Below are 21,081 nucleotides of genomic sequence, written 5' to 3' on the forward strand. Positions count from 1 at the left end.
CTGCTTGCATGAGAACTCTATTTCAGGAGTAATAACAAAAAGCATGGCTGAATTTTTACAAATAGTTTAATCTATATCAGTGCTGGTCTAAACTGGGAAAATGATAAGATAATTAAATACTAGAGCTGTATTTTAATATAGAATATTTATTTTCTAAGAAAATCTGAAAGTGAATACCACATAAAATATTTCAATTACACGCATATCAGATAATTAACAAATATTGAACTGACGCCTATATGTAGTACCTGTGAAGTATTTTGTTGGTGCACATTCTGTATTTTATTAATTCCTTTGACATCTAATACTTTCTGCTTTCTAAAAGCAGAATCAATATCATGATCTAAAGCAGTAAAACATTCAAATAAATTAAGATACTGATGGCTTAGACAAAAATAATTTTAATCAACAAGATGTGTAAAATAAAAATTTCTATGTGCAGCCATTGGAAGCAACATGAACAGATTCAATGCAGCTTAAATGACGCAAATAACTTGTGGGTCGGTATTATGAAGGAGCAAACTATCACAGAAAGACTAACTTGATCATTTTATGGTTTTAGAACAAACATTGTGTATAGATTTTTCTTGAAATTATTGCAGTAGTATGTTTAAAATTTGCTTTCTATATTGTAGAACATTTTTATTTGTATACTTTACAAACATATTTCACCAGAAGCCACATTTTTGTATATCTCTCTTGTCAAAGGAACATAGGAACATGAAGGTTCATGCAAGAAATACAAAGGTTCAGATATAATTTCTGGATTAAATCCTTCATCCACCAAATGCATTTTCTGATGCTTGAAAGTTGGTGTAATTTGCATAGCATCCTAAAAAAAAAAAGAAAGAATTCAAGTAAAGTGCAATATTTCATTTCAGCCTGTATCAATGAAAAAAGTGATGCAATTACCGATTAAAATGGATCAAAGAATTTTTCTATAGAATGTCTTCATTTAGAAAGAGTGATGTGGTTAACAGATGCAGTATAATCTGAATCTAAATACTCCTTTTATTTTGTATTCAACTTTCTATGAAAGCAACATTCAAGCTCTGCTTCAAAATAAGCATTTTTTAACTTTCATTAGGGCAGCTGATCACAAAATCTGTAGTTTATGAAACACGTGTTGGTGGTCTGCAGAGAGCTAACTGATTTTATGGTACTGGTTCTCCTCTGATGTCCAGACACTAAACTTCATTTAAGAAATTAAATACAAATATGTTAAATGCCTTCCTGTGTTATTGTTATGTGTAAACAGTTGCTGTAAAAAAGTTACACAATTGCCAATTCATGAACAAGTTGGTTGCACACAATAGTTAGCGTATGAGAGCAGAAGTGGTGTATAAAATAATCTCTCTTCAAAAGTATGAGACACCTGATCTCAAGCATTGTTATTGTACATTATTTTCAATGTAGCCTAAATTTTCTTTTACTCCTCATGTTGAAATAATAGGCAACTTTTCAGTTTATATTTATTTTTATTCTCTTGATTTAGAATATAACTGATTTCCATGTCCCCCTGCTATTCCATATCCATAATTCTCAGATCATTTTGTCATTGGCTTCTGAGCTAAGACTGCTAATATGTTTGCAAGTTCATTCACTTTTTTTGGCAGCACTTATGACAGGAACCACACTTAGACCACCAAGTCATTTCACACAAGAACTGAATAGCTGCCACATGGCAGTAATATTCAATCATTATCAATTGAGCTTGCTTCAAATTGAATAGACAACAGGATTTTTTTTCCAGTAATTATTAAAAAGTTTCAATGATTAATATTAAAAGTTTGATAAAGACAGGTTAAATATTAACTTAAATATTTTAAATATACATTATGAACACAGATTGTTGAGATTTTCTTTTGAAGTTATCCTCTGATGTTATTTTAATAAAGTCAGATTTTTTTTCACACAGGAAGACAGTTTGGGGAAAAACAACAACAAAACCTGACCAAAAATGTAGTACTGAAATTAATCCCTGGATGCTGTCAGAAACCTCTTCCTAATTTTTTTTTTTTTTTTTTTTAATACAAAATTAAAATAAACAACAGTTGGCTGAAAAAAGGACTACCTCAGAGCCTTAGAACATCCTGCTTCATTGTCCCTGTACTGCATTTCTTTTATAGTCCTCTCCTTTTCTTTTACGGTCAAGTCAAAGAAGTTGAGAAGAACAACTTCCATTTTCACAAAATCAAATTTTGTGAAAAATTCATGAAAATTTTGTGAAAAACTCTTTTTCACAAAATCAATTGACCGTGTTTGCAAGCTGCATTATATAGAGCCTACTAATGAACAGGTGAAAAGATTTCAAGATTATATGAAGTCCATTTTTGAGTAAGAATTTCATGTTTGTGTTTGCAATTCTCGATTAGGATGAACTCTTAAAAAAAAAAATTTTTTTTCCAGAAGACTTCATTTTCTGACCATCTGCAATCAGAAAATGTTCACTTTTTTAGCTTTTATCATATCCCCCACTAGAATGTTTTTTTTTTTTCTTTTTTACAGTAACATGTTTTTGATTATTTAGATTTTATTATGAAATTGGCTTTATTTCCTTTAATAAAGTTTTGCAGATATTGAAATATTCATAGTACCAGTAGTGTATATCTTTTCACTAGTGGTGTCAGAGATGATTTTGGTAGTAAGATCCCTTCAGTTAGCTAAACAAAGCTTTAGTCAAAGAATGCATAAAATGCAAACAGGTTTAAATGGTTCCACACATGTAGACACTAGAGTTCCTCATAAGTATTCTGTGTTTAACAGAACTATAAAGACATGTCTGTTCCAAAAATTTTTCCCAGAGGAGAGCATTGGTGCTCTGAGGCACCACAGATACTACACTTACTGCCTTACAGTCTACACTTACTGCCTTTGAAGTTGTGTTTACTATTACAGTAACTTCCATTGGTGAAAAAATAGCTTTCCTCAAACTTTTAAACTCTTTTCATTATAATTCTTTCTAAATGTATACATTCTTCACCTCCTCTTCCTATCCAGACTCACTCCATTACAATTCCATCCTGTTCTCAATCCAATATATGCCTTTCAGAAAATCTATCTATATTGATGGAGAGACAAAACTGTTAATGTGCTTCTCAACATACCATAACAGCAGAAAACTTTCTGTTATAAACTGTGATGTGATGCAGGACCCCTACCTGCTTTTTGTAGTTCATGCTCTCTCCTGTTGCAGAAGTATGTATTGTGGGGAGAACATAAGGGCTGCACTTTTAAATTGCACTTGTAAGTGAATTTTATTCCAGCTCTGCTTTTATACCACAGAACATATGGGTGCGTTCTAGTTCTCTGATTTTGAGATCTTCACTGTAAAGTATTTATCTTGCTGTCAGTTGTGAAGTCGTAGATGTTTCTTTGCTGCTGCTGTGTCAGTAACAGTGGGTAATAATCACTTCAAGAACAAATACTAGGAAAAAAGTTTTGAATGGATCATGCCATCCGAAAATGTATTATGAAAATATGTAGACACATATTTTCTGTATATGAAAATATGTAGACACATATCGTCTACAGACAACAGCCATGTGTGTCTTCCTTGTCTTCCATTAGCTAGAAGAACACACTAGCTGAAGAGTTTTGAAGCAAAATCCAACTTTGCCAAGCTATGAACTACATCTAAGATTTGTAAGTACAAATGGATCTTTAAAGCAACATATACTTTTAATTCATCAAATATTTGCTTCATTTGGCTTAATGTTTTCTGAATGTCAGACCTTTTGTGTTTCATTTCTTGAAACTGTTTGTAAATCACTTTCTACTTTCCATGACTGTAGAGAACAATTTTTATGTAAGACCAAAGATAAATACAAGTAGGAAATGGCTGTCTTACCATGATTCTCACAAAGCGTGGGCGGGCATAACTTGGAAGAAAGTCCACAAGATGCTTATAAAGTCTTTCTCCATCAAAGGCTTGGTTGGGTTTAAGCACAACAGCTGCCATCCCTATTCTTCCTTCACAGTCTAAAGTAAAAATAAATAAATATTATGACAAATATGACTATGTGTGAGTCTTGTATGACTTTTGTGGGGATTTAGTACTGATCTGAAAAAGATCTTGATACTTTGAAATATCTGCCCTAATCTCTCAGACATCATTCTGTATAAGTTACAAGATATTTTATTGTGTAAGACTAACTGTTACTTTCAAAGTTTCACTCAAATAAAAAATGTCACCGATCTATTATTTATTGGTAAGTCTGTATGGCTGGGAGCTGGGTGCTAGGTTTTCTTCCTATCTCGCTCATTTTTAATTTTGGTAACATAGATGCCTGACAAATTGAGTACCACTAGTTCAATAAAAAGATGAAAGAAGTTCCAAAAAGACTAGTGAAAAAAGTAGAAATGTATGAGACTATGTTTGTTTTTTATATCAAATATAGTGGTTACAGAACTATATGGTGATGACTATATGGACAGATTAGAGACAAATAACAGAAATAGCTCTTAATGAACTGCAAAGAGCAAATCATGTCCCATGTGAAAACAGAAACACAAGCCTGTTAACAAGTACGTGACAAATATAGTTACTGCTTTCTCTTAATTCAAACAAAATAATAATTCAAAATGGAGAAAACATTTAAATTAGAAGAAATGAGCTGTCAAGGTCAAATCTGACCAGAATGAAATACTGTCTTTGTGATTTGGCCAAGGCATTGGATGTATAAGTATGGATGTTCCCTCTTCTTGAAAATTAATTGGCAGTTGCTCAATTAACAAGTTTTTTAAAGTCTCTTTTGGTCATTTGTGAAACTCATGTTGATTCAGAAATATGAAAGACTTTGTTAATACCGAAACTCAGAATAAATGCTTAAGCTCTTGAGGTTTTGATTTGACAGTGTATGCTAGTCACTGTCCTGAAACAGCAGTAGTCTTTCAGGAATCCTTGTCACCTTGTGTCATCTATAGTTTGTCCACTGTAGATTAAAAAGAAATATACTTTCTAAGTTACATTACAATTTTATTTGTGTCCAGCTGAATAATGCCATCTCTCATAAATCAGAATGCTGGCATTTGGTAGCAACCTGCTGAACAACCATTCAGATTATGGCCTGTTTTCTGTTTACTTTTCATACATCCTCTTTTTATTTGAATCCATTGAGTTTCCTGTCTCTTAATGTTAAATAGTAGCTGGTATCCTGATTGCTTCTTCTTTACGTGCATAGTGCAGTTTCTTTTACCATTATACTTTGTTTGTCTTCTTCCAAAGGAAGCACAGAACAGCTATTCAACACCACAAGAAAGTTTGCCTTCTTTAAACTGTTCATTCTTATGATGCATATTCTAAGCTTTTCTATGTCATCTTGTCACTTAGTTACCCACAGATTTTCCACATGGTATTGCACATCTTATGAAGAACCATAAGCCATTGGGAATATTCCATTTATGAAAAAAATACAAACCTTCTACTTACAGGCTAGTGACAAGTGTTTTCAGATATTATCTTTTAATATGCTCCCTGTTTTAGCATTTTTCAGATGAAAGGATGTAGTCTAAGAGAAGTCGTAGTTTGTGGTTTATAATTTTGTAATTGTTGCATCTATATTAAATAATCTCAAAGTTTCTGCTATTCACTACAAACTTTCAGCCTGTCATTTTACTAAATACAGCATTTTACTTTTACTCAAAAATTCAAAGCACTATAGGGATGCTTGAATTGTTGAGTTGATATGACTGATTTCCTTACATATAAGTTTGCATTCTGTTGTATGCAAAGAAAGGACTGAGTATAAAATTATTATTTTCATTTTGTTATTCTCAAATTAGAAGTAGTGTCTTACTTTTAACGTTTACACCGTAAACATTAGCTTCTTGAATGAAGTCCATCATAGTGATAATTTCAGCAACTTCTACAGTGGCAACATTTTCTCCTTTCCACCTGTTGAAAATATTTTTAAAATAAGATAGATTTTAGCTAACAAGATTTTTCTATACATGGCTATATGTGATGGAGCCCTACTTTTGTTGTTGACTTTTGTTATTCTTGGCTGAAGAATGCAGACAGATAAAACCTTTTCTGATTTAGAGCCTTCTCTTCTGAAACCTCAACCTTAGAAGAAAAGGAAGTGCCATTTGGCTCAAATTTTAAAAATTCTACAGATTGGGTGTGATCTTTGGTGAATTTTGGATGAGATACTTAAGGTTTTCGTTAAAACAAAATTCATTAGGTTAAAGTGTGATCTGTGTCATCTGGTTCTGCATATATGAGATTTCTTTCAAGCTCACTGGATTTACTGTTAACTCTATACCACACCTGAATGTGTCTCCCACTCGGTCAGTGAAATAGAGGAAGCCATTGTCATCCATCACTAGGAGATCTCCTGTATTAAAATATACATCTCCTTTCACAAACACGTTACGTAGGAGTTTCTTCTCAGAGGCCTCATTGTTTCCAACATATCCAGAAAATGGGGCTTCCTGAGTAACTTGAGTAACCAGAAGACCAGGTTCACCTGCAGGCCATGAAAGGGTGACAGAAAAAAACATATTAACTGTGGGCTATTTAGAGCATAAAGTGTTGTATTAAAAATCTTTTTGAAAGCCACACCTGCTCTACTCATTTTTACATTTCCATAACTATTTCCCGAACAGCAGAAATAGGTGAGTGGAAAAGGGTACATAATATGGGTTCCTTCTGTGCAAATCTAGCTCTTAGGAAGAGCTTTGTGGTGTACAGTGCCCAAGGAAAGGAAAACTATTCTGTCACTTGAAAATAATGCTGGTAGTCAAACAGTTCTGATGTGGGCAAAAGACAGTGCTTGACTTTCTTGTGCTTTATATTTTTCCAGTGGATATGGTTGCTAGAGCTCTCTGCAGTGTGCTGTTGTGGAAAGCACACATCATAAACCATGGTGGGACATTTGATGGTGTGCCTAGGCATGACAGAATTCTTAAAGTCTCCAACATTTCCCTACTGGGCAACAATCCTTGCTGCTGTGTAAGTCCCATTTATACCAAGGGCAAAGATCACATTGCTTTACTGGGATTAGCTTGGAATATCCTTTTTAATGCATTTTTATTGTTCTATATCTATGATGGGTACTGGCTTACTTCCCAGTCTGCTTCTCTGTTTAAAACACATTTCCAGCTTCTATAGATTTTTATTGTTTTTCCTTCAACAGATTTATGGAGATGCTTTCAAACAAATAGTTTTCCTCAGAGCTGTATAGCTGCTTCATAGCCTCATATTTAGTTCTCAATATTGGCTTGAATGCTAGATGTCAAAAGTGAAATGAAAGCAAAAGCTCATGACAATTCAAAAGAAGAACTTAAATCATTGCAAATAGAGTGCATAATGTGTAACAACAGAAAAAGAAAACACACACACACAAAAACTAAAAATGTTGAATTGGAAAAAAAGTTGCCCCAGGCACTTTTGCAAGATTATTCCATACTCCAGTTTGGGAATTTACTGACGTTACTGTCTCACTTGACATCAAGTAGGCTTCAGAGTTACCTATAACATTCATGGAACAGTTTTTCTAGTTGTGTAGTGAAACTGGTACAATTTATTAATTCCTCTAGGAAACCAAGACTTTTTGGCCAGTTTTTAATGTAACTATCCTAAGGGCATAAGCAGTTTTAAAGGGGAAAAAATTAAAAAAAAAAAAAAAAAAAAAAAAAAAAAAAAGAAGAGAAGAGAAGAGAAGAGAAGATTAAAGAAAGATCTGAAAAGAAGTGAAAAAAAAAGTAAAAAAAATAAAATAAAATAAAATAAAAAACAAACATTATCTATGGGTCCCTATTTGGATCTGCTTATAATACATTTTTCCCTGTTTTGTTTTCAAGTTCAAAGTATAGATCAAGAATCTTTTGCACAAAGAGCAGAGAATTAATCCCTGGCCCCAAAAACCACCATCTAAATTGAGTTATCTGATAATTAATATATAATTAATTCTCTTTACCTATTTGTGCTTTCTTACACCTTCCATGCTTGTCCTTCATAAGTTCTTCTTTTGAGATATCATATTTCAACAACTCAAAAGAGTGTAGGAACTAAATATAACAATAACAATAACAATCAATAACAATAATAAATTTTAAACATGTACATGCTTAAAAGCCTCACTGTCTTACTTTATTATTGGTCAGATAAAAATGTAATTAAACAGATAAAAATTAACGGATAGTACTCAATTACATTTGAGAGATTCGGAGCAGCCTGAAATACACTGAAATATACTGACAGTATTCTGACAAGCTGTTATCAGAAAGTGTTAATATCATGGCAAGAAATATTAAGAATACAGATGAGATGTTTGTCTACTTTGATGATAAAAATCCATTATTTTAGAGTATAGTCTGATTCAAAAAATTTGTATAAATTAAAATAACATAGTGCTTTTGATCAGATTGTTGATTTTGCTTCAAACCTAAGATCAACTGTAAGCAAGAACTTAACATTACTGAAATGAAAATAAAGAAGATTCTTTGACAAAAAATCCAAATTAAATTTACAGGCATCTCAAAAATTATTTCAGCCAGATCAAAGTGGAAACTTACAGGTCTACGGTTTGATTTAGACTTTCCTGCTTTTGTCCCCTGTCCACACAGTTAAGATTGCTAAAAGATCAAAAGCATTGCAGAGTTAGTATTATGGTCATGGGAAGACATTGTCAGCATCTCAGATTAAAAGCAGAAATCATTTGGAAATCATTAATTTCTTTTTGATGTTAAGTGATCTGAATCTTTAGTATCATTTGAACAGTATTTTATTGTAGTATAATATTCATGATTCACAAAAAGTCTGAACAAGTAAGAAAAGCATTTGAGACTGCCATGGTATTTTTATGAGGGAAAGATGTGTATCTCCAGTCAGAGTTTCAACAGTAGTCATGTATATAAATTTATATTTCAGGTAGTTTGATATTTTTATTTTCTAGTTGCTAAGCTTTTATTTGTTTGTTTATTTTTTGTTTGTTTGTTTGCTTACTTGCTTAACTTCAGAGAAGAAAGTGTGATGCTGCTTTTAATGACTGAAAAAGCAGTCATTAAATTTGTGTGGGTTTGCTCTAGAACATACATCTCCTGATTTATACCAAATCAAAACTAATTTCTGACTCATTACTAAATATGTGTGGTCTTTGGGGATGACAAACTCCAGTGAACGTTGGTTTTAATCATTCCTATGGACATGTACTTCTATATAGTCTGTTTTGTTTTGCTTTCTTTAATTCTGGGGGAAAAAATGGCAGCTTTGATGGACTTTTTTTTTTGTGTGTGTATTTATTACAGGGTTACAATACATGCACAGAGAACAGAATCAAGTAAGGGAGTAAAAATAAGATTTCCATTTTCATAAATCAAACTTTGATCTGTAGTAAGCAGTTTCTTCCTTCTTCCTTGTACATTCTTCTGCCTTTGACCTGCTCTTTTTTTTTTTTTTTTTTTTTTCTTGGCTTACTAATTGGTTGATTGGTTGACTTGTGTACATTTACCTTACCTTTGAGAAGATGCCAGCACGTCCCACAGCTCCTATCTTATTTGTGTAGTTAAAGAAACCAACATTTCCTTCTGTGGATCCATAGAATTCAAATATTTTAATTGGGCCAAACCTCATCAGGAATTCTTTCCAGACAGCAGGTCTTATACCATTTCCTAGAGCAATACGTACTTTGTGAACTCTGTCCCCTTCTTTCTGTGAACAGCAAAAAAGAACATTCTGCAGCTGAGAAAAGGGACTTTAAATATCTCTAGAGATCTAAAATTTTCTATAGAAGATGAAAAATACCACTTTGACTAAAAGACTTCGAAGAAAGATATTAGTTTTGTAAAAATAGAACAGAAAAACATCAGAATTAGTTTGCCTAAGGTTGAAGGACTCTCATAAGGCAAGAACTTTAATTTCATAGTTTGCCTTTGTTTTTTTCACTTAGAAATACAGTGCTTGTGTGACTGAGCACTGGAACATGGTGCCCAAACAGCTTGTGGAGATTCCCTCCCTGGAAATCTGAAAAAGTCATCTGGACATCATACTGGACAACCTTACAAGGTTTCCCTACTTGAACAGGGGGTTTTGACCAGGTGACCTCCAGAAGTCCCTTCCAACCTCATCTATTCTGTGCTTCTGTGAAAGTCAGTAACTGAAGTGCATACTACAAAGTTTAAAAGATTCATTTTATCTTGAAAAAAAGTATTATTATTTTTTAAATATGCTCAATATCACATTGGATCACATGGAAATTCTTTTTTGAAACAACTGCATAGGTAACATACTGTCTTAGAAAAAAACTATTACACTTTATGGTTGATTCTACACATGAAAGGCTCAACATAAGACAGTAGTGTGCACTTGCAGCCCAGAAGACTAATTCTATCCTGGGCTGCATCAAAAGTGGCGTGACCAACAGGTCAAGGTAGGTGACTACCCCACTGTTCTCTGTTAGTGAGGCCCCACTTGGAGTACTGCATCTAGGTTTGGGGCACCCAGCATAAGAAAGATGTAGACCTGTTAGAGTGAGTCCAGAGGAGGGCCACAAAGATGATCAGAGGACTAAATCATCTTTCCTGTGAAGACAGACTGAGAGAGCCGGGAATGTTCAGCCTGGAGAAGAGAAGGCTCCAAGGAAACTTCATTGTGGCCTTTCAGTACTTAAAGGGGGCTAATAAAAATGATGGAGAAGGACTCTTTACTTGGCTACATAATGATAGGACGAGGGGGAATGGTCTTAAACTAAAAGAGGATAGATTTAGATTAGACATCAAGAGGAAACTCTTTGTGAAGGTAGTGAGGAACTGGAACAGGTCGCCCACAGCAGTTGTGGATGTCCAATCCCTGGAGGTATTCAAGGCCAGGCTGAGTGAGGTCTTGGCCAGCCTGATCTAATGGGTGCTATCACTACCTATGGCAGGGGGGTTGGAGTTAGATGTCCTTTAAGGTCCCTTCCAACCCAAGCCATTCTATGAATCTATTGTATTACTTGGTATTAAATTTAACAAGTCTGTCATGTTACCTAAGGAACATGGAAAAGTAGCGTCATGACTTAAATCTCCTTAACTGACCTCATATAATGTGCAGTTTTAATCTTAAGATCAAATTCAGAAAAGCTGGTAATCAAACTTGGAGTCAAAAGTAATTCTTAACGTGTCATGGTTACATGTCAGTTATGTCATTATTGTGCAATATTCAGATGTTTCCTGCATTGGGCCAGACTGCTCAGCTATCTATGTATGAACCTGTAGTCAAGTATCTGCCTATGAAAAAGTCCTCACTTTTTGTGGATGTATAGGTAGGATTGAATGATTAATCTACTGCCATGACTGGACAGCAACAAAAAGTAAAAAGACCAAATTATTTCAGGTTGAAAACAATGGTTTCCTCAAGCCAAATAATTATTTATTTTATTTTATTTTTCAATTTTTGGTGTGATTTGAAACTTATAAAATTGTAATAATAAAATTGATTTCTAAATAACAGAGTTGATTTCAAAATTGAAAGTTTTGAAAAAGTTTAGTCTAACTAACTAGAATTATGCTGAAATATTTTAAATGACTCTAAGTGTTTTAATGTTTTCACCTAATATTGAGATAAAATTGTTTTGTGAACTCTGGGTTAACTGATGATTTAATTTGATCCAGCACTGCACGTCTGATAGACAAATAATATGTATTTTGTCATGATATGATCAGCAGTAGTGCAGACTAGACTCCACTTGTTAAGACAGGAGTGGAAACTTCCCTACTTCTGTTTAAGTAGCTCTGCTTTCTTTTGTCATTGTGAAGGTAAACCTGAAAGGACAGCATGGTACGTGATGTGATCAAACTCTGTTATGAACAAGTTGGTGGGCTGGTTGGTAGAATTACTTTATATCTAACATTGTATCTTCTTTAATGCTTCATCTTCAGAGGAAAATAATGCTGTTTTGTTATTATTGTTTGGTTATCAGTTTTTTTGTTTGTTTGTATGTATGTGCTTTTTTTTTTTTTTTTTTGGTTTGGTTTGGTTTGGCTTTCACACATCTGGTTTGTCTGATTCTAAGACTTGAAGTAAATTTTAGCATGTTCAGAGATTATAAGGCTAAGAGGAACTATTATGGTGGTTTCATCTTCACTTTATTTCAAATTTTAAAATATATTTGAAATTTTATAGTTCTTTTTAAAAACAGTCCTTGGCACATAGTCCATTTTGTTTGTTGACTGGTATGGGGTACCATGTTTAAAATGTGTTTTTTATCATAGGTACATGGATGCTGGATCAGCTGGTTGCTGATATTCCAGTCAGAGCTGGGTTCTAGTTGCAGGGTCCATTAGGTAGCCCTAATCCTGGGCAACACCAAGACTGCTTTGGTCTGGCATGCCACAGCACAGAGTTTAGGTGAAACATATCTGCTTTACTTATTGGCTTAAGCAGATTTCTTTCACTGTGGAAGAATCTGTGTGATACACAATAGTTTATAGGTAGTACACATTGGTAAGATAACCAATCTTAACAGGTCTCTGTATCTACTCTGATGCATTTCTGTTGATATCCTGAACTTCCTTAACAGCTGGACCACCGTTCAGTTTTTCCCTCTTTTTACCAGTTGTGAGTTAAACATAAATATCCTCTCTGTTACATTCTTGTTATTGAGCCAAGTGAAGGAAGTTCTTCCTGCCTTTTCATGCAGGAGAGACCTTTACACAACTAGTTTTGTCTAGTTAATTATTCCTTTGTTGTTTGATCCATGGACTACTGACATAATGTTTGTACAGGCTTGAGGTCTGGCCAGCAGCTTTTCTAGCTTGTTCCCTCCGATGCTTTTTTGTCTTTGACCTCTCTCCTACATCCAGACCACACAATAATAATTTTCTGTTCAAATCAGCACATGAATTCTCTCAGATGTTGCTTCATTGCTAGCTCTTGTGCCAATCTCTGGGCAATGAAGTTGGAGAGCATTTTTTAACTTTGTGCTTGTACGTGATGTTTTCTGTAGTAGGTAGGAATCTTAGTCACCACCCTTCAGTAACTTCGTAACTCCCAAGTATAAAATTAAGAAAATCTTAGTCACTTTTCACCATCACCTACAAACAAGCATTGCAACGTAATAAATATTTTCAGGCTTACATGCTTGCTTTTCTGCTGCTGCTCTGCTCAGTGACATGGTACTTTTGTCCTAAGTCTAATCATGATTTAGCTCCATGCCATTCAGACTATTGTTGCAGGGGCAAGCAAGATTTTGCACCACACTAATAACCATATGCCTTTTACAAGGATGATTCTATAATCATATTCAGAGCTATGGAGCAAAAGGTGCATTTGGAGCAACTCACCAGGAAAAAAATAAATAAATAAATAAATAAAGTCATCACATCCAAAGCCATGCAAAAAAAGAGTTATCAGCTGAATTATTATACTGGGTAGAGTAGCCTTCTCTTAATAAGTAATTAGTTTGGAACAAAGCAGTGCAACTGGTTAATGATTTGATCTGGTTCACACTCTTTTGATCACCAAGTCTGATAAAGCATCTCCTGCTTATACCTCTACTTACTGACCTGCCACTTGCCTATCACTCAGATGAAAAATCAACAAACTTGGGTTTACAGAAGAATTAATGCTAGTTTGTAGGAATAACTGTCCCATCCTGCCAGACATAACTCCATAACTCCACATGCATAACCTGCATAACTCCAGTAAATGTGCTTATACATACTTCAGTGCTATTGTAGAGCTACAAGCAACACAAGATCCAAAATTTGAATCCAATTTCAAACATTAAGAATATTATACCATTGAGAAATGAACAAATCTATAACACTTAGAAAATACAGATTTACTTGTAAAGGAGAATTTACCCTGGGCTGGTTACAAAGGTAGCGACAGAGCTCCCCAATGTACAAAAACATTGTCACATTGTATTTTCTACAGTCATTCCAAAACTGGCTTGCAGAAAATTTCTTCTTCAAAACACAAGTTGCACCTAGATGATGAAAAAAGATAATAAATTTCAAAATAACTATTAAAATCATTATCATTACTATGGTTACAGATAAGTTTCATTTTCTTAATGACAAATTAATCTATTTAAATAAATTGTAAGCTATTTCCAGTAAGTTCTTTCTTTAAATGTGACTAGTACTATGGAGCCTTGCTTCTTGTATTTCTCAGTAATATCTAAAAACCTACAGTATAAGAAGCAGTAGAAGAGAACGTTTCAGTCATCTCCAGTTATTAGGAATAGGCCCAAGCCTAACCATTTTGTTTATATCAAGATGGTTACTGGTGTAAGCCTGAAAAGAGAGAGCTTGCGATGGGAGAGAAGGTAGCTTGCAGTTTTCTGTATTTGTGTGGGCAGGGAAATTATCTTAGAGACTTCATTATTTTTGTCTTGCTCCCCTTTTGTGTTTCATGTCAACTCATCACCGTCAATTTATTTCTGCAGCTCTAAAGTTGCTTAATGCTTTCCATTTCAAAAAATATCCCTTCCTAGAGTTCTCATGTCTCCCAGCCTGTTCCTTTTCCATAGTTTTTTTTTCTAAGTGTTGTCAGCTAGGAATTTCCAATTTCCCTGTCTGCGTCCTTTCCAAAATGTGTTTCTGCCTGAGTCCTATTTGTCCAACATAAAGTTTCCCAGTGCCTTTCAAGTAACAAATCCCTTCTAGTCCACTTGTTCTTAGCTCCCCAATTCCTCCTTGACTGAGGTACCCCATCTCTTGCAAGACATGAAGCTCTCAGAGCTCTTCAGCCTCACTCATCTCAAAGCCTGCCTTGTTATTCAAAACACAGACCTATCAGAGTCCCAGTCTGAATGGCCCATCTAAGAAAGCTGTTATTCTACTTTTTCTCCCCAAGACAAATCAAAGCCTCAAACCTTTTCATACACTACTTCTCCCACCCCCTTCATGTTTCTGTTAGGCAGCAGATGTCTGTTATCTGTTGCTGCAACCCAGCACACTTGCCCATGCTGTTCCTGAAGAAGTAAAGCACTGAAATGGCTTTAAAACAGCTCAGATGTATAATTACCATAGCAATAAATAAATAAATAAATTCATAAATAAAATAAAAAATAATAAATAAATAAAATTAAAAAAAATGGGCAAGACTCTGAGGACAAGAAAGGAGGCCACATCCGAAAAAAAATTGGTTGTTAGCCCTGTACATAAAACTCCAAGAAGTCCATTATCATAACCAAAAATGGAGATTCAGACTTTTAGGGCTTTTGGTGTTAGGATACAATGTAATTTCAGGTTAAACTTAAAAAACACATGGAGTCATTTCAGCAACATACACAATTCAAGTCATGCTATGTTGTATCTATGTAACAGATGGTGTCTGCTTCAGGCTTCAAAACTACAAATAGATATTTTTTTCCCACTGAGGAAGGTGATAAAAATGAGAAGGTAACAAAAGTCTATTGGCACACATAATGTTGGAGTTACTCACCAAATGGAGTTATTCACCAAATGATAAGATGTTACAGCATTCTTAAGTTAATGAAACTTCACTTGAAAGTCAATATTACCTAATTCAATGCATCCGCCAATGCCAAGAAGAGAAGCACTGATGTGGTACAAAGGAAGAGTGAGATACATAATATCCTGAGAAGTTGCTCCACACTGAATAAATGCTAAGCAGGCAGATAGGGCTCTTAGATGAGTGATGATAGCAGCTTTTGGGAAACCTGCCAAAGTAAGAAGAGCAAATAATTATATAGTGCTTGCATTAATAATTTTGCTGCAAACATAAGATTATGTTTGTAATATACTGGGAGAGTTGTTTTTTCTTCTTAGTCTTTGTCTGTCCTGTCTTTCAGTTTTCACCTCATATCTCCTTAGCCTCTCAGCTTCTCTAAGACTATTTGATCCTGTTCTCTTCTTGACCTGGGGAGGAAAGTCCATACCTGTCACAGACCAGTGGAGACTGTGTACACAGTGTTCCCTCAACACCAAGAAAGAAATAAAAAGGTTCTGAAGAGGCCTTGTGCCTTGTGTCCTCAGCTTCTATTTGCAGTAAGAGTAACTTTTATTATGAACTTCTTTGTCTTGACTAGAGGAAGCATTCTTCTTTCCTTTCTAGTGATGGAAAGTGAAACTTCACTACTCAGATTAGTCACAGAGGAAAAGTTTTCTCCCAAAGCCTAAGCACTTGTGCTGGCTGTTCTTTCTAGTCTGGACTTGTGAATTTCTGTTACTATGAACTGACAGCGGCTGTTAGAGACTGAATTTACTGCCCTTACTTTTAAGAAATAAAGTTCAGGCATGGAACATCTATGTGAAAATTCACTAACTGGAATTATGGCATTGTTATGGCAAAGTAAAAATGGACTAAACAAATTTATTTTTAACTAAACAGATTCACTTTTAACTAAACAGATTCCTCCATAGCTTGACTGCAAAAATTCAAGTTCTGTCTTTTTGTGTGCCTGTCTTTCTGCTAAGTTTATACCAAATGAAGTTTTGAAGCTGCAATTTTACATTGTTGTACACATTCTCACCTGTACTTCCCGATGTGAAGATATACATGGCTGTGCATTTTCCATTATTGGCAGCTCTAAGGTGAGACGAAACAGGGTGATCAGGGACTTTGTCTAGCTTGTCCAGTATAGTGCCAACACGAGGGAAAGGAGAACTGGTGCTCATTAGCCAGACAGTAATATTGTTTTCCAAGAGATGAAAAATAAACTCAGTCTCTATTGATCCCAAACAATCTGTCAAGTTAAAAACAAACAAACAAACAAACAAAAACCACTGTTATTAAAATAATTGCAAGTACATCCCTGGTTGTCTTCACTGTAATTATCTACTCAGCCACCACATCAGTCACAGGACAACTCAACCTATCAGGCAGGGGAAAAAATGATCATGGTGTTTAATTAAAACTAATAATATAAAAACAATGAAGATACTTATACTTAATTTCTCTATACTTCTGATGTGGCTTTAGTTGTAATGGAAAAAAAATAACTGATCTTTATAGCATTAAAATAACAGGATTTGATTTAGTCAGTATGCCACAACATTTGCACATCTTAAAGCTTTTAAAGCATAATATATGCTTTATATATAACATATAAGGCCCTCACAGGTTCACATATGTGAATTACAGAAGTATTGCCAACTTGTATTCAAGCTGGGAAAAGAGGAGCGGAAATGTTAAATAAACTGCCCAGGATTACATAATATACCAGTTAGAGGGCCAAAATTAAATTTATGCTAAATTGTTTGCTTTAAGCAATGGAACCTCTGGACCACTACTGGGCCACTTCTTTGAAGCAGTTCTAAAATGACAATACATTTGTATATATGGATTTTGATTATAAAGAAAAGGTGAGCCTTCCTGTAGTCAGTATAGTTGTATCTATGTAAGCTAATAAAGAGAAATAGAAAGGAAATGCTGCTGAAGTATATCTCCCGGCTGTTCACTTGTTCATGAGTAACTGTTCATGCTGTTACATTGTCCAGTACTTGGAGTTTCAGTTTTAAGCCTTTTATTATACTAATTAATTCCAAATATGTTGGTGTTTATACATTTGAAATTCAAACAGGCCTTTCTCTTTCCCCTCCTTTTTAGCCAAAACATATGTATATATATACACGAGTTCTTATGGAGGTGAGCAGAGGGGCAGGCGCTGAACTCTGCTCTCTGAGGACAGGAACAGGACCCGAGGGAACAGCATGGAGCTGGGGCAGGGGAGGGTCAGGCTGGGTATTAGGGAAAGGTTCTTCACCAAGAAGGTGGTTGGACACTGGGACAGGCTCCCCAGGGAAGTGGCCACACCAAGTCTGATGGAGTTCAGGAAGCATTTGGACAGTGCTCTCAGACCTATTGCATGTCTTTGGATGGTCCTCTCTATAGCCAGGAGAAGGGACTGCAGTTCCTTCCAAATTATTGTATTCTATGATTCTGCTTCTATATCGTTCTGTATATGAAGTGCTTTCAGCTTTGAACTGTTCTGATTATCTATTTCTGATAGCCAAACACAGTAGAAAGTAGTAAACCAAATACAATGCAAGACTTACCTTCTCCTATCACCACTGCTTTTGCTGCACATGTATTACAACAGTGCAGGAGAGATCTGGAGCGGACATTGAAGTTGAGGAAAGCCACCACACAGCCCAGTTTTGCCAGTCCAAACCACACATGAATGAAGTCAGGTCCATTACACATCAGCAGGGCCACAGTATCGCCTTTTTTCAAAGCCCCATATTGTAGGAAGACCTGGGCTACCCTGTTACTCCTCCTGTCCACATCCTCATAGGTATGCACATTCCCTTCATAGATGAGGAATGGCTTGTGGGGTATCTTTCCCACTCTGTGTGTGAAAAGATCAATTATGGTGAGAATTCCATTTTTGGCCCGTTTCTTTATCATTGATTTTAACCTCTTCCGCTTCAAGAAGAAGACCAGATCCTCCCAGAAATATGGAAAAAAAATCTTCAGAGAAACAAACAGTGCCAGTATTCCTCCAGTAACTGTTGAAAGCCACATGCATGCCATGCTGGGGTGAAAATAATAGGTTAGGTATGCTAGAGATATAAAATACAATGCATTAATATAACTGATAAGGAGTTTTAGGAAGACAGACACTGCAAGATAATAAACTAATTACAGTCCAATCAAATAATTTGACAAGTCTTTAAAATACTGAATTGGAGTTTGATAAAAAAAAGGGGGGGGGGGAGGGAGAAGAAAAGGAAAGGAAATTCATTGGAAATACATTCATTGACTACAAGTGTATAAAAGAAGTTAAAGTATGAAATGTATTTGGTATTTTTGTTTGTTTGTTCTTTGTTTTATTATTTGTCAAGGTCCTTTGTCAAACTAAGAGATATATGCTTGACTTTTTCATCTCTGCTTTGCATTCTTTTTTTCCAAGTTTCAAACAACAGAATTTTGCATGCTCTCAGATGTTTTCTGTGAAATCTTGGAAAAAGCACCTAAACATTAGCTTGAAATACCCAAATAAGTCCTTCAGCCTTGTACTAATTAATGGGCGATTTGTTATTTCTAGTCCTCATTTATATGACTAAACTCATTTTATATAAAAAAAAAATACTGTAACAAAAACTGCTTTTTGGCTGTTCTTAGTTTCCAATCAGTCTTCAATCCTCTCTTATAAAAAGGGATAACAAAACAACAGACCTGCCACTACAAGACACAACCACAACTAGACACAGCTACTACATGTGCACAGAGCAATGACCACATACACAGTAGCTCTTACAGGCAGCGGACACACTGCAGAGGGGAAAACAAACAAACAAACAAAGCACCAGCACAGGGAACAGTCAAAGAGCTGGAAAAAAAAAAATAAACAAACAATCCAGAAATGTTCTAATGGCAGCTTTGTTCCAAACCCAGGGGAACAAGAACAGTTTTGTGTGTAAACTTTGTGTCCTTGTTCTCTAAGATATCTTAGGTATCTGAGATATCTGGTAGAAATACTGTTTTGAACAGTTACTACAAAGTCTCTATTATTATTATTATTATTATTATTATTATTATTATTATTATTATTATTATTATTATTATTATTATTATTATTATTATTATTAGACTATTTAAATCAATGCTTTGCAGCAAATTAAATTGGAACTAAATTCAAGAAAATTGGTCACCAAACTCATATTACTTCTTTTTGTGTGTGTGTGTGTTTTAGACTAATAAATTGTAGCAATACAGAGTTTTGTTTACTTACTCTCTCTGCTTTATTCCTGTTTGTTTATTTTAAACTTTTCCACTGCAGTCACAAGGGTTTAAAACACAAGGGTGTTTTTTTTTTTTTAACACACCTTTTTTAATGAAAATTGAGATCTTAATTATGTCATAACATATTGAGCTTGAAGGAAAACAGAAAATACTGAGAAAGTAGTCAATGATGTTGAAGAATACAATTAACTGTTTTTCAATATCTAGACAACCACACTGACAATGACAAACAACAAATGGAAAGGTTTCCAAATACAGGGAATCCAATCAATCACTTAGAATACAAATACTCTCTTTTTTCCAAGTAATTGGTCTGCTTTCTCAGTAAAACAACATGTTACCTTGCTAAAAGCAATGCAATCATTAGGCAACAAAAGTTCAGTTTAGAAGCTCATTGGACTGTTTGATTAGTAAGAATAAATTAAGATGTTTATCTGAACGAGGCAAAGGGACAAAAAGACAACCTCAGAAAAGTGTAATGCAAGCAAATAAAGGAATGAGTCTGATCTGACTTCAGATGCATGCTGTGAGCATTGTTTCATGTAAATAGTAAATAACCTATAAAAGAAATGCAAACACCAGAATTTAGCTAAATTTACAACCACCCAGCATGTGAAGGATCAGTAATGAACAAATATTTTCTTACCACCTCTTTGATTTTATAGTTCTCCTCCCGGACACCTCAGGTCTCTCGTTCTTTATTTCTTTAGCCTCTCAGCTCGCTGTCCTGTAGGGAAGTGACCGGCAGGCAAGCAGGGCAGGCAGGGTGGGCAGTACAGCTATGTGTACTGTGGGCAGCCCTCGCTAGCAGTGACCAAGGCTGGCCAGGTGCCCAGTGCCACTGGACTGGGCTCTGCTTCCTGCCCAGCCCCAACCATTGGAAGGCTGCCATCCTGGCCCCCTGGGGGCTTCCAGGGGGGACACTGAGGCAGCCCCATGGTGGCCCAGACAGGCTGCAGGACCTGACTGCTGCAAGTGTCTGAGATGGAGATTGACAGAGAGCAGGGCTGCGGCAGGTGTGCCTGCAGGGGGAAGTACTGCTCTGCCCTGTGGCCAAGTTTCAGGAGGAGCATCCCAGAGTCTGAGAAGATGATAGATCAAAGGACCTGTGCTCTGCACTCTCTGGTGCACAGGTGCCAGCCTACCACAGCCAACACCAAGACTGATCTCACACCTGTTCAGCACTGGGATGGAAATGGAGAGGGATGGACAGGGAGAAATGGAAGTCAGTCGGCTTGGAGCCACAAGAAGATCCTTTCCTTGCACCCTCAGCTATCTTTATGTAATAGGTAAGAGGATCTGAAGAAGGTAGACAAGGGACATAATGAAATGGAAAGAGAGGAATCAGTGCATGAGATGCTAAAACTACCTCCCTTGCCAAGGTTAGATCAACAATCTCCTCACATCAAGAATAGCATTAAGACCAGCACTGGGAAGAA

General features: G+C 35.4%; 1 protein-coding gene across 7 annotated transcripts; it reads right to left on the minus strand.

Annotated features, from left to right (window-relative positions):
• Positions 1-240: 240 nt before the first annotated feature.
• On the minus strand, positions 241-20,623 carry LOC137848321 (long-chain fatty acid transport protein 6-like). 7 transcript variants are annotated; one of them, XM_068667344.1, is made up of 12 exons: positions 20,289-20,623; positions 20,107-20,200; positions 17,953-18,431; positions 16,428-16,640; positions 15,456-15,614; positions 13,771-13,913; positions 9,461-9,655; positions 7,923-8,013; positions 6,272-6,470; positions 5,799-5,896; positions 3,851-3,981; positions 241-832 (listed from the first exon to the last, which is right to left on the minus strand). In XM_068667344.1, exons 2-12 carry the CDS (start codon positions 20,163-20,165, stop codon positions 656-658), a joined length of 1,944 nt encoding a protein of 647 aa, XP_068523445.1. In that variant the 5' UTR covers positions 20,166-20,200; positions 20,289-20,623; the 3' UTR covers positions 241-655. The 7 variants fall into 7 exon arrangements, with proteins under 7 accessions (XP_068523445.1, XP_068523448.1, XP_068523447.1 ...); XM_068667345.1 differs by having other exon boundaries at positions 385-832; positions 13,789-13,913; positions 20,289-20,622; XM_068667347.1 differs by lacking the exon at positions 20,107-20,200 and having other exon boundaries at positions 20,292-20,623.
• Between the last annotated feature and the right edge of the window lie 458 nt (positions 20,624-21,081).

The sequence above is a fragment of the Anas acuta genome, chromosome Z, assembly GCF_963932015.1.
Source record: "Anas acuta chromosome Z, bAnaAcu1.1, whole genome shotgun sequence".
Lineage (NCBI taxonomy): Eukaryota > Metazoa > Chordata > Aves > Anseriformes > Anatidae > Anas > Anas acuta.